The following is a 13,679-nucleotide window of genomic DNA, read 5'->3' as shown; positions in this document are numbered from 1 at the left end:
TAGACTGAACTCCACGTGTAGAAGCTCTCAGTTTCACCATTTAAAGACTAAATCTTTTCTGACACTTGTTGCTTACAAGTAAAAATCCTGTATTTTCTGCTAGAAAATCACTTAGAACCCCCAAACATTATATATATTTTTTTAGCAGAGACCCTAGGGAATAAAATGGTGATTGTTGCAATATTTTATGTCACACGGTATTTGCGCAGCGGTCTTTCAAACGCAATTTTAAAAAAAAAAATACAGTAATGAATTAAAAAAAAAACCTAAGCAGTAAAGTTAGCCCATTTTTTTTCGTCCAAAAGTTTTGATTACCTGTTTTTGTGTATTTATTATTTAAGATATTTTTTTTTTTTTGTTTTTTTTTTAAATTATACATACAAGTGAACTGATTGAAGGTTTGTTTTGTTTAATGTTTAAATGAAAAAAAATTTCTGTATTACTTAAGGCTGCTTTCACACTGGAGCGGGCATGCGTTGATGGTAAAACGCTGCTAGTTCATTTTAGAGGCGCTATTCGGCTGCTAGCGGGGCACTTATAACCCAGCTAGCGGCCGAGGAAGGGGTTAAATGCGCCCCTGAAGCGCCGCTGCCGAAACGCTTTGCAGGCGCTTCGGCAGCGGTGCGCATTCATTTCAATGGGCAGGAGTAGTGGAGCAGCGGTATACACCGCTCCAAAGATGCCGTTTGCAGGACTTTTTTTTACATCCTGCCAGCGCATCGCCTCATTGTGAAAGCACTCGGGATATCACACTGAGACTGCAGGGGAGCCGTTTTACAGGCACTTTACAGGCACTATTTTTAGCCCAAAAGCGCCTGAAAAACGCCCCAGTGTGAAAGGGGTCTAACTGTTAGATTTTATGAGATGAAGGGAAAAAAGAAAGGAAAAAAAAAATCGGCCAAATATATCGGCCCAAAAAAATCGGCATCACATATCGGCCATCGGCCACCGCGATTTCTAAATATCGGCATCGGCCAGAGAAAAACCCATATCGGTCGACCTCTAGTCGTGAATGTACCTGTTGAATAAATCTATCTTACTATCCACTTCACTGATGTCACTAGCTTATGTCCATGCACACAGGCTTCTTATTACTTCAGGAGCTAACTTCAAACCTATAAGGCCCTAAGTTTAAATTGTGTTATTGGATCTGCAAACATCAAATAACCTATTCATTTCTATTCACGTGTACTTAATTATGACGCATTCCTACCATTCTGACAGACTTTATTGTTCCATTGAATGCTCAGTGTGTTCCCCTAAAACACATCTTGTTAACAAAACCTGGCATATTCTGAAGTCATCTCCTAACCTAGCCATTTCACATTCTATTTTATTGCTGTTACATCCACTCCTTTATTCTTTTTTTTTTATTGATCAAATCTCCTTACAATTTATCCTACCGTTTACTCAAGCGATGACCACAGTGTTTCATTTACTTATTCCACAGTACCCATTAATGATATTTGCTCCCTATGCTCCTCTAAGCACTTTAATTTGTGGCTCTGATTTATACAAGCTGCATGGCAGGTCCATTTTTAGCTACTGAGTACATTTTAACTTGATGTATTTTGGATCAATTTATGGCCAGATCTTTCCCCAGTGTAAGATTTTATATATGTTCTATATCATTCCCTCTTGGGTTGTGCATATTTGTGCAGGGCCCCTATATGACCTATCTCCTCTCTTGCAGTCAATGTTTGTTATGATGTCGTTATTATTATGCAAACAAGCTACTGTTGCAATTATTCAGTCACCTCAACAAATAAGTGAGGCACATGGGTTATCAGACAGAGTAGGAAAATGCATAATTAAAACATTACCTCTGTAACCTAATAGTCTATTTGACCTCTAACACTCTCTAATTATCCTTTTTTTCTATTTTGTTGCCCATAAGTCTAAAAACAGTTAGTACCTGTCTCCATTTCAAGGAGATTCCTTTCCATTCGGTTACTAGTATTAGGACATATAGCTTGCAGCAGCTATGTATTGTGGGAACTGGGTCCCCAGGGAATGGCTGTTGAGGTATTGGTTGACATCAACTAGAGCACCATTGGATTGTTTTCTTAGGTCACATAGCCTACACCAGCTACATAGCCTACACCAGCTTGTGGGCATCGCAGTCTTAGTAACTTCCTACTTCATGGCTGCTGTGGCAGTGCTTTACAATTCCTGAAACTGGAGCACTATGGAATCCCACCATTAATGTGTATAGCTAAGTATATGCATGCTTTATTACCCCTACGCATGCTCCCTGAACATTTGAAGGCTACCTAAATTTGCATTCACCTAAATTTTGAGTTTACACTCATTATAATAAATCTCTGGTTAAAATGTGCAATACTATATGCAACCCTACTAACTCCCTGACATAGGTTGAAGTAAAAAAAAAAGAAAAAAAAAATCTAGAATTTGCATTACATACAGTACACCTACAGTGACCAGCAATATTATAAATTTTTTTTCTTTTTACATTTGGTGGGTTGAATCTTCCTTCCTTTTAACACTTTGAAAAGCATAAAACAGAGCTGGGACTCATACATTAACTTTAACTTTTGTATCAGTCTGCACAGAAATTACTGAAGACAACAAAGCAACATTGTAGTAGACTGGGAAAGTATCGGATGCCTTTTGCATGGGCTGTAAGGTAAATTAGTATTGTTTCATTTTGTGCAGTACATTTTAAACAATATTGTTTTAGATCTTATTTAGTTTCTGGATGCAGTACCTTTTGCTTATATCCAGCAACACAATGTTGCTTGAAATGATATTAAAAATTGTGTGCCAAATCTTTTTAGTAGTGTGGAAGGGCTACATGCAGTGATACTTTGTTTCCAGGGGAATTACCACCTCCATGTAACAAGGATCCTCACTGACGATTTTCCCATTGCTTCTGAAAACGATAACATGTTTCCTTCCCTTCACCCTCTGGACCAGGATAGAGAGTTATGCCCCGTACACACGATCAGAAATTCCCCCAGCAAAAGTCCGATGTGAGCTTTTGGTCGGAAATTCCGACCGTGTGTATGCTCCATTAGACTTTTACTGGCCGAACTCCCGCCAGCAAAAGATTGAGAGCAGGTTCTCTATTTTTTGGTCAGAAAAAGTTCCGATCGGAAATTCTGATCGTCTGTACAAGTTCCAACACGCAAAATTCCTACGCATGCTCGGAAACAATTCGACACATGCTCGAAAGCATTGAAATTCATTTTCTCGGCTCGTCGTAGTGTTGTACGTCACCGCGTTCTTGGCGGTCGAAAGTTCAGAGAACTTTTGTGTGACTGTGTGTATGCAAGACAAGCTTGAGTGGAATTAAGTTGGAAAAACCATCCAAGTTTTTTCCGACAAAAATCCGCTCGTGTGTACGGGGCATTCGAGTGAATCTCCAAGCAGGGTCACAGGCAGCACTAATTCCTTGACAGAGGTTCTAACCATTACCACCCTATCCACAATTAGAAACATATTTTAAAGCTATACTTAAAAACTGAGATTTTACTTTGGTGTATTCTTTTTAGGAGAACTATCTACCAGCTTCTTATACTTCTTGGCAGAGCACTGTGTCTTTTCAGCATCACTGTATGCTCATGTGATTATCATGTACAGGGCATGTCCACCAATAACATATATGTGTATATACTGAGAATGGATGCCACCGGGTTGGCTCCAGCGATGAGCTTTCTCCACTGTGATCCCATCACTGCCCCCTCAATTAAGGCGTAAGAACAGCATCGCATTTGTGATACTGTATTCCCCATTTATACTAGGAATTGAAATCTGATCTGGAAAATAAAATGTTGATGTTCATTATACATTCAAGGTATCAGTTCACTTTTTAAAATATTCTTTCCTTGTTCTAGATCAGTATTTAAAGACAGCTCTGGGAACATAGATCGAGAAGCCAGGTTTTCCCCTCTTTTCAGACAAGACAGCAGCAAGATTTCAACAGAAGATCTGGTTAAACTGGTGGGAGATTACAAAAGGTTGGATTAAGAAATGTGTCTATGAAATACAAAAACTAGTAACTACTCAGCATTATTTCCGAGAAAGAAAGACTAGTTGCTAGCTAAAGCAGTTTGCAGTGTAACACAGATATCAGCTATCTTTTCTACATAAGCATAAAAACATTCACAAACTACTAAAAGTCCTTTGATCTATGACATTTTTAGAACACAATAGTTCTAGAATACTATTATGCAATCCCCTAATTATAGCTCAAGCATACCTCCCAACTTTTGAGATGGTAACGAGGGAAACTTGGACAACATAATTCTAGCCCTGGACGACGTAATTCTAGCCCTGGACAACGTAATTCTATTACAAAACTCGTAGGGTGGAGCGGCGCGTTGGTGTCACCTTGTGTCATTGTTTGTGATTCCAGATGGATGGGCTTGTCTGAGTGTGTGCCAGCCGTCGCACCAGACATACAGGCGTTTTTTCTGATTTCTAAATGTAAGTGTGATACTGTCTTTTATCATTCAATAAATCTCGAAGGTTTTACACTATTGGAGCACTTATATTTTTACATGCCATGCACATCTACCCATGGGCTGTGAATGAAATGAGGTGTTCTGAGGAGTAATGGTTCCGTTGGGTGTCTTTGGAGATCACATTATCACCACTGACGATTTGAAGGGAATTGGCTGTATCTGATATGCCCTGGAGGGTATCCATTATTACAGGCTTCCCTTGATCCTCTGTAGTGGGGGATCACGGGCTTCCGGTAAGCAGTAACTCTCTACACAACGGTGGTGGATTGTGCACAATTTCTTCATTTTAACACAGAAGATTTCATATTTATGGATGGACATTACATCCACTCAACAAGTGATATTGTTGTTTCAGTATTTTTGGACATTTGAAATTATATGTTTTCTATTTAGCCAATTGGTTCAGTTGAACAACCACCATTGGTCAGCCTTTGTCTTCTCATGTGTAATGGTGTTTTTGACATTTAAGATTCTTGTCCACAATACACATGATTGTACTTATATGGATATTTGATCACCTTTTAAAGATTGGGTTAGTGTGTTAGTTTGCACTTTCTTTATTTAAGTACTATTTTTCACATGTTTTGCGCTATTCGATATTTTTCCTATTTTGTTTACTGTATTGATGTTGTTCAGGAGAATCGCTGCTTTATTAATTTTTCACATGCAATTCCACAGATACCCTTTGGGATTGGGTATATGTGTTTAATTGCTTTTCACTATCCTAGCGCAGTTTCTTTTTTTGTTTTCCAACGAGGAACACGTGTTAAAAAAAAAGATTAGGTAAACCCACAAGTGTTTTTTTTTGTTTTTTTTTGTTTTTTCTATTTCTTTTTACTGGCTTTGTAATTTACAAATACAGCAATTTAAAATTGGATGAAAGGTTTAGCACTGGGAGACACTTTTTGAAAGATGAAAAGTGCATTTCTATACAACTATATAGATCAGACCAAAATGAGGAGGAAAGAGGGACAAAGGGACTTTGTTCTATATCAGGAACAGTTCTTCAAAATTAGGGACAGTTGGGAGCAGTGGCTCAACCATATTTCAAACTATCTTGCCACATTTTATACCTCCCAGTAGCTTTACCTGCTTGTAGACCAGAAATATTACTTAGACATCTTCTGTATACCTGTAGTTTTCTTACTATGCTGGAAGTCCTGAACAAACCAAAACCACAAATGAATTTTCTTAAGTTAATGAAAAGACACAAGATCCCATTGTAGTAAATAGTAAATGGGGCTGAATACAAATGCACGCCACACTTTTCGGATATTTATTTGTAAAACATTTTGAAAACCATTTATCATTTTCCTTCCACTTCACAATTATGTGCCACTTTGTGTTGGTCTATCACATAAAATCCCAATAAAATACATTTACGTTTTTGGTTGTAACATGACAAAATGTGGAAAATTTCAAGGGGTGTGAATACTTTTGTAAGGCACTGTAGATCAGTGGTTTCAACCTCAGTCCTCAAGTACCCCCAATGGGCCATGTTTTCAAGTTTTCCTTTACTTTGCACAGCTGCTTTAAATATCAATGACATGGTCTTGATAAGAGCTATTTTATCTAGGGGAATTTCCCAAAACATGGCCCGTTGAGGGTACTTGAGGACTGAGGTTGAGAACCACTGCTGTAGATGACTAGAAACTTCACTACTGTCTATAAACAGTTTTTTTTTGTATGTATTTATTGGGGTGTTTTACTGTATGTCACTATTATATAATATATTGTATATAGGGAATGTTAAAATAGGTACCTGCACAATCAGTATTAAACATTTGGATATAGAACTGTGCTTGTTAGAAGTGACAGAACTATGCATACATTTGCAGTACACTGTGTTTTTTTTTTTTGCTTATGTCTAGGGCAGAGAAGCTAAGCAAAATACCAATTATTCCAGGAAACTTGGAAATATCAATAGACAATGTGCTGAAGGAACATTCAAGTAAGATATCTTATATTTTCACATATAACAATTATAAAGATTAAATAAATCGCCTTTAGTCCAGGCAAAGGCGTTTTCTTTCCTCTTATTATGCACTTATATATTTTGCATAAAGTGTGTAGGTGATATATGGGACATGTTTTATTTAAACAATGTTTATCTGTCTTAAGTAATGTGATTCCTCCTGGAGCTAAGATATGTAATATCTTCAATATTTTGCTTGTATATAATCTTATCGATATGTGCTAATTCTTTATAAACCCTGTTCCTGTGCATTATTCATAATGCAGACATGTGCATTGGGAAAGCCATTGTTTCTTGTTGTTTATGAAGGCTCCACATAGTGCTACACTATGATTGTGTTTTATTTCTCTTTCTTGCAGTGCAAGTCTAAGGGGTTCATTCACTAAAAGTGGAGAGTGCAAAATCTGGTGCAGCTTTGTATGGTAGCCAAACAGCTACTAATTCAGCTTTTTCAATTGTGCATAAAGGAAAAGATAAAAAATCACTGTGGCGTCACCTCATCTGGAAATATAGAGGAGAGTATCCTATAAGGAATCAGATACCTTAAACTCTACCTCATGCACCATCGCTCCATACAAAGTCAAATCACCCCCATACAGTTAATACAGATAGTGGGTGGTAGCGTAATCCTCTAGATATATACGCATATATTTAAGGAAGACTAACGGTCCACAAAGAAATCTTCAAAGAAGATCAACCGGTCAATTATAAACAGCTTTATTAAGGTATATTAGATACAAATAAAACATGAAAAATTGCAAAAACCTTTCGACATAAAAGATTAAAATGACAATGTTGTCAAAACCAGACAAGAAAGCAGCTGCAGACACCTACACAGACCACACATCCACCACACGCTCATCCAATCCAATGGTTTAATGAGAAAGGCACTAGTGCAAATGGCTGCAGATGGAGTATAATGTGGTTTTAACCACAGCTGGGCAGTCTATGACTTCAAAGGTAGTACAGGGCCAGACGTGATGTGGGGTATACACGTGATGGATGGATGGCTGCATCTGTCGAAACAGAGTCAATCAGTGGAGCATTTGCATAGTACAGCTGTAGGTGCAGGTAAGGGCTGAATGGAGTCTGCGCACCGATGTACTGAATGGTAGCCCAACAGCTAACTTGGCTGTGTAAAGCTGGGCTGTAAGCGGGTGGACAGGTGCAGAAAGGAGCGGTGTGTGTGAAGTATCTTGTTAGAGAGCTGGTTATATGTGGGTGAGACGGTGTCCTATGGACAGTATACACAAAGTAAGTCAGTGCAATCTCACTACTGTCCAGCCACGCTGAATGCTCCTAGTGCCTCATGGACAGAATCCACAAAGAGGTAGTCCACCAAAGCACTCTTCGTTCGTGCCGCTCCGTGTGTGTAGTATCGGTCCACAGGTAGATGACGTGGGTGTGGGGGTCTGCAGGGTCTGGTTTAGGAAGGGATGTCACAAAAGTAATGATGCCATGCTTTTTCAATTAGCCTAGGTTCACACTGATGTAGTGCAGGAAACCTCATGTGATTCGAGCAGGGATCACACCACATTCCTGTCCAAATCACATTCGATTCTTTGCAGGGCGATTTCAGCACATTCATTTTGGCTCAAATCGCACCACACCCAAACAGCCGCACTGGAATCGGATCACATGGGTGTTCACACCCTTCCGATCTGACTCAGCCAATCGCAATGCGGTTTGCGAATTGTTTTTGTGGTGTCATTAACTGCGACACCCGCAGCGATTTGCATGAACATAGGGCATTTGTGTTGCGGGGGAGGAAACGCACAGGAATTGCTGCTAATCCCATACCGCATCAGTGTGAACCGGGACTTAACTATGACAAAAAAAAAACCTGAAAGCTGATTGGTTTCTATGCACAGCTGCACCAGATATTGCACTCTTCAGTTTTAGTAAATCAACCCCTATGAGTTGGAGGACTCAATAAAAAGCACTTCCTATTTGGATAATCTCTTATCTAAATTTAATTTCCCTAGGTTTAAACATGCAATTATTTAAAAAATGATGGAACTCTATTATCAACAGACCTCATCAGATTCATTATGGGGCTTATGCATAAAAATCATGCAATTGGGAATTGCCCATAGCAATGAACCAGAACATCTGCTTTAATTTCAACTTTGCACTGTAGAAACGAGAATTTAAAACTGATTGGTTTCAGTTGGCAACAATACATTTTCTTTATCATCTTTGTTTTATATATATATACCATGCAGTATAAAATGCTTATGGCGGAGTAAATATTGATTCTAAATGTACTATTTGTTTAATATGTGCATAAAGTATGTGTGTGGAATGTGTATTTCATATATTTCTGAAGACTGAGCTTTATATGTGAAACTGTAAAAAGATGGGTCTGAGAATCCAATCATTTGCAGACTTTCATTCTCCAGCTGGCATTTCTAGTACAGTCCTGAATCTGTTTCATTACTCTAGGCAAAGGTGGTTCTTATTTCAAACCCTTGATAAAAGAAGTCTTGTGTAACAGTGTTGGCAGTTGATCTGTGAGATGTTATAAAGCTGGCATATACCCCACTATGATTTACATCACTGTTTTCCAGATTGTCTTACCTCATCTTTAGTTCCAGTTAAGCCATTTAGTGAACCAGAGAAATGTCTGCCCACTGTGGAAGTTGAAGAGTTTGTACAGTCATCAACCAAGTACTGTCAGCCTTACAGATCTTACAAGAACCAAATATACATTTACCCCAAGCACCTCAAGTATGACAGCCAGAAATGCTTTAACAAGGTAGGGTGTCATATGTGGATTCATCTATACCAGGGGTCCCCAAACTATGGCCCTCCAGTTGTTCAGGAACTACAATTCCCATCATGCCTAGTCATGACTGTGAATTTTGTCAGAGTTTTACAATGCCTCATGGAACGTGAAGTTCCACAACAGCTGGTGAAACATTGTTTGGGGATCCCTGATCTAAACCATGATAAATTATAGTGATTCTTTAACCTAGTAATAAAGAGTGAAAGTCTGTTTTAAAATAAACCTCTCACAAACTGAGTAATAAATATAGACAGCTGAAGTCCTATTCTAATATGTGTGTTTCATGTAATGCGCCCTCCTGTCTCTTTATTGGTGCTTTATTGGGAGGGCTGCCCCAATGACCAATTCATATGTGTGAATTGCCCAGATTTGTGTTAAAATTACAATAAATTGAATATGGCGCTAAAAAAGGCAAAAAAAGGTAAAAAAGACAGCTTTTAAAAGTACAATCTTTATAAGTGCCAGTCCCACCTCTGATGAATAAGAATCATCGCTCTCTTGCTGAGCTGCACCCACAAGTAGAAACTCCAGCAGAATTCCCATTGTGTTGAATCCCTGCATCCCCCTGTTGCGTCACTAGTGTGTCCCTGCAGCTATAAAGGAAGAGGTTATGTAGTTGCCACCAGGTGCTCCCATAACAGGCAGCAGGGTAGCTCAGGTATCTGACACACCCAGCAATGTCAGATGCTGAAGATTCTACTGGCGGGCATAGCTCTGGAAGAGAACGATTCCTTGTTTCACGATAGAGGAATTGGTAGTATATTTATTACTTTTAAAGTATGATTTTTTTTTAGCTACAATGTCCCTTAAGACTAGGTTCACACTGCTGCGATACAGATCCCAATTTCAGTGTGATTATGTAGTGCTACTTGGATGCAACTTTGAAAAGGATTGTATATTCTATGGGGCCAAAATTGCACTGGAATCACACCAAAGCAGTACAGAACCTTTTTCCAAAATCGCTCTGAGGACACCATTGAAAACAATGTGATTTCCATTTTCATGAGATTCTAAGTGACTCATGTCGTATCTGAAATCGCACTAGTGTGAACCAGGCCTTACGTGTTTAACCACTTAACGACCACACACCACAGATATACTGCATCAGGGCAGCCGCTCTGCGCCAGATCACATGCCAAGTACCTGATCTGACACTTCTGGGTCTGAGACACGCGCCGCCGGCAACCCACTCCCACTGTGATTATACACAGCTGGAGCCCAGCAGCAGGTACCGTGGACTCGATGTTTGCCGGCACTGGCCGATTGCACAGGCAGATTGGCAATCTGACTATGTAAACAAGGCAGATTGTTATTCTGTCAGAAGGGAAGGCACCAGTCCTGTGTCTCCGCAAAGCAGGAACACACATCTTTGCCTTCCCCTAGTCAAAGCACCCCCCCACAGTGAGTAAGTACAACCAAGCACACAGTTAACCTTTTGATCGCCCCTGATGTTAACCCCTTCCCAGTCAGTGTCATTAGTACAGTGACAGCACTGGTCACTGTATTAGTGTCACTGGTCTCCAAAAAGTGTCAAAATTGTGAATTAGGTGTCCGATTTGTCCCCTGCAACATCGCAGTCCCACTATAAGGCGCTGATCATCGCCAATACCAGTAAAAAAATAATAACAAAAAAAAGAAAAACTATCCCATATTTTGTAGACGCTATAACTTTTGCGCAAACCAATCAATATATGCTTTTTGGGATTTTTTTTCCCAAAAATATGTAGCAGAATACATTTTAGCTTGAATTGATGAAGAAATTTGATTTTTTTTTTTTTTACATTGTTTGTATTGAGTATGTTTTAAAGCATAAAGTAAAAAATATTGTGTTTTTTTTCCCGAAATTGTCAGTATTTTCTTGTTTATAGTGCAAAAAATAAAAACTACAGAGGTGATCAAATATCACCAAAAGAAAGCTCTATTTGTGGGGAAAAAGAGACAAAAAATGTATTTAGGTACAGTGTCGCGCGATTGTCAGTTAAAATAACACAGTGCCATATCACAAACAATGGCCTGGTCATGGGGGGGGGGGGGGGGGTAAATCTTCTGGAGGTGAAGTGGTTCAAATTCAGTGTAGTCAGATGTCTGTTTTTCTCAGATTTTCACTGTTTATAATGAGTTTATGGTACAATGTATGTCCTTGTTTTTTCACAATTATGTTCCTTGAAATGTAGTTAAAGCAGTATTAAACCCAAAACAAAAATGTAATATATTGCAGCTTACCAATCATTAGATGTGGTGGCTGCATTCGTTTTCTTTCTTTGGGACCTTTTCTCTCTGTTTTCACCTGGTGATCTGGCCAGTAACACACCTCCTGAAAGCTGTAAAAAGAAACAAATGCAGCCATCACATCTAAGAATTGGTAAACGACAATATAATAAATGTTTGCTTTTGGGTTTAATACTGCTTCAATATTGTCAAAACTATCTGTTTAAGATGCATGTCTCCTGCCAGCAAAATCCCATTTGATGCTTTCTTACCCAGAGTTATCAGTACAAATGGTAATTACTCAGAAAAACATATTTCCTAGGAAAGACTTTTTGTCTTTAATAGATCCAAAGAACATGACCTGAAAGCTTGCCTCTTTGGACTCCATCATTTAGCGAAGTCTCTGCTGTGGCACCTCACATCGCTGATCAGAACATTCTGTTCTCTGCTGATGGTGCCCAACAGACCGAATAAGATCTATGCACAGGTGGCTACTCATGGCTAGCCAAAGTTTTCATGATGCTATAAAGGCTCATTAAATGGTTCATTTCCTCAGAAATACAGCTCCATTTGGAACAGTTGGCATTCACATTTAAAAAAAAATGCATGCTTACATATTGTTGATAGATAGTTTTTTTTTTTAATTCATTATATTTGTCATGAAGCCAAAATATAGTATGAATATTCTCAAGATTGCAAGCAGAGACTTTCCAGTTTGTTTCCATTATGCAAGTAGATGACAATTATTTCCTTTTCTATGAGAGAAGAGAAATAAGTAGTTTAGCTTAGTGACACATTCACATGTCGGCCAAGTAGAATAGAACATTCTGGCTGTCCCTAGATATTCTGAGATTACATTCAGGCAGTACTCTTCATGCCAGTCATTATTTATGAGACATCTGATCATCTATGACCATGGCCAGCCTTATAGCAGGCAATTAGGTAATATAATGTCCATGAATTACACTCTTTCTCTCTGATCACATTTTGAAATCATTGTATTCTGTCTTGTAAACTGTAAAACTGAGCCATGGATTTGGATTTGTTTCAGTTATTCCAGAGACCTGTTTCCTTTATATCTATAGCAAATTAAAGCATCCATAATTTACCTTGATCTTCTTGCAGGCAAGGAACATAATGGTGTGTATTGAGTTTAAGAGCTCTGATGAAGAAGGAAGCCAACCCTTAAAGGTGACATATTGAAAATAAAATGTTCTCTTCTTTGTTTCCTGTTAACCAAAATATATTGTATGATAAAAGTCACTTTTTTTAGTATGTGTGGGTAAACTTAAGAGGGTGAGAATCAGGCTAATTAAGGACATCCTGAGAGGTGAAAGGTAATAATAAGCACTTCTGATATTGGAGAATGTCAAAATCAATGTGCTTGCTTTGCTTTAGCCTCCAAAAAAGTCACTGGATTCCTTGAGCCTGGGGCCTTTGGCACACCCTTCCTGCAAACTTTTGGACCATTAAATTGGAGGACATCAGCTCTGAATTTTTGGTTGGATAGTCCACATTTGCATATTTAGAGGTCTTGGCTCTGGGGCATCTTGGAGACTAAAATTAAGTATGTTCGGGGTCCTCAAGGTGCCTGATTTAAGGTTCTACTTTCACTTGGATTACCCTAGCCATTGGAGAGAAGTGCTGTACCTTTAGCATATCTTAACTTCTAATAGTAGATCTATAGAGAGATGTATGCCACCCTTTTTCTATGGTTGTGTGATTCTGGATATGCAGTTGATGTTTGTGATCATGGTGTCATGTGCCTTGTTGGGAGCAATGGTTCCTTAGTAAGGGCAATGGCCAGTGAGTGTGCTTACACTGATTAAATGATCACTTTAATGCTATTTTTATAGATTTGGAGGGGGTTAGAATATTGGTCAGGTTTTTTTTTACTGTGTCTGTAGTAAGTGTTTTGCTTTTCTGCTCTCGACTTCTAAAACCTCAGATTACATGTTTTTCTGCCTGTGGAGACCTATTAATTATTAACTTGCTTTTACATGAGATGCCTTACTATGTGGAGATTTTACGCTGTGCTTTTAGCCAAAATGATCTTACTGATCGTAATTAGATATAATGAGCTTGTATATTATTTTGTACAAGGCTACATGGAAATAAAGATTTGTAAAAAGTGAACTAATTATTTTAAGTAGTTGTATTTATATCTAATATATAAAAATATATAATCTGTACTTAGGTTTACGCCTACACTATAGCCAGA

At 38.5% G+C, this 13,679-nt stretch overlaps 1 protein-coding gene across 5 annotated transcripts in view; it reads left to right on the top strand.

Moving 5' to 3' along the window:
• The window catches only part of DOCK10 (dedicator of cytokinesis 10), a 428,377-nt gene that overhangs the window by 252,805 nt on the left and 161,893 nt on the right, over positions 1–13,679 (top strand). For all 5 annotated transcript variants that reach the window (XM_073625969.1, XM_073625970.1, XM_073625967.1 and 2 more), the window contains exons 14-18: positions 2,565–2,647; positions 3,858–3,980; positions 6,359–6,438; positions 9,033–9,220; positions 12,584–12,649. In XM_073625969.1, coding sequence (XP_073482070.1) covers positions 2,565–2,647; positions 3,858–3,980; positions 6,359–6,438; positions 9,033–9,220; positions 12,584–12,649 — 540 coding nt within the window. The remainder of the gene's footprint in view (positions 1–2,564; positions 2,648–3,857; positions 3,981–6,358; positions 6,439–9,032; positions 9,221–12,583; positions 12,650–13,679) is intronic.

Source organism: Aquarana catesbeiana, linkage group LG04 (assembly GCF_042186555.1).
Source record: "Aquarana catesbeiana isolate 2022-GZ linkage group LG04, ASM4218655v1, whole genome shotgun sequence".
Taxonomy (NCBI): Eukaryota; Metazoa; Chordata; class Amphibia; order Anura; family Ranidae; genus Aquarana; species Aquarana catesbeiana.
The sequence above is the reverse complement of the archived record's forward strand: the minus strand, read 5'-3'. Positions and strand labels throughout refer to the sequence as shown.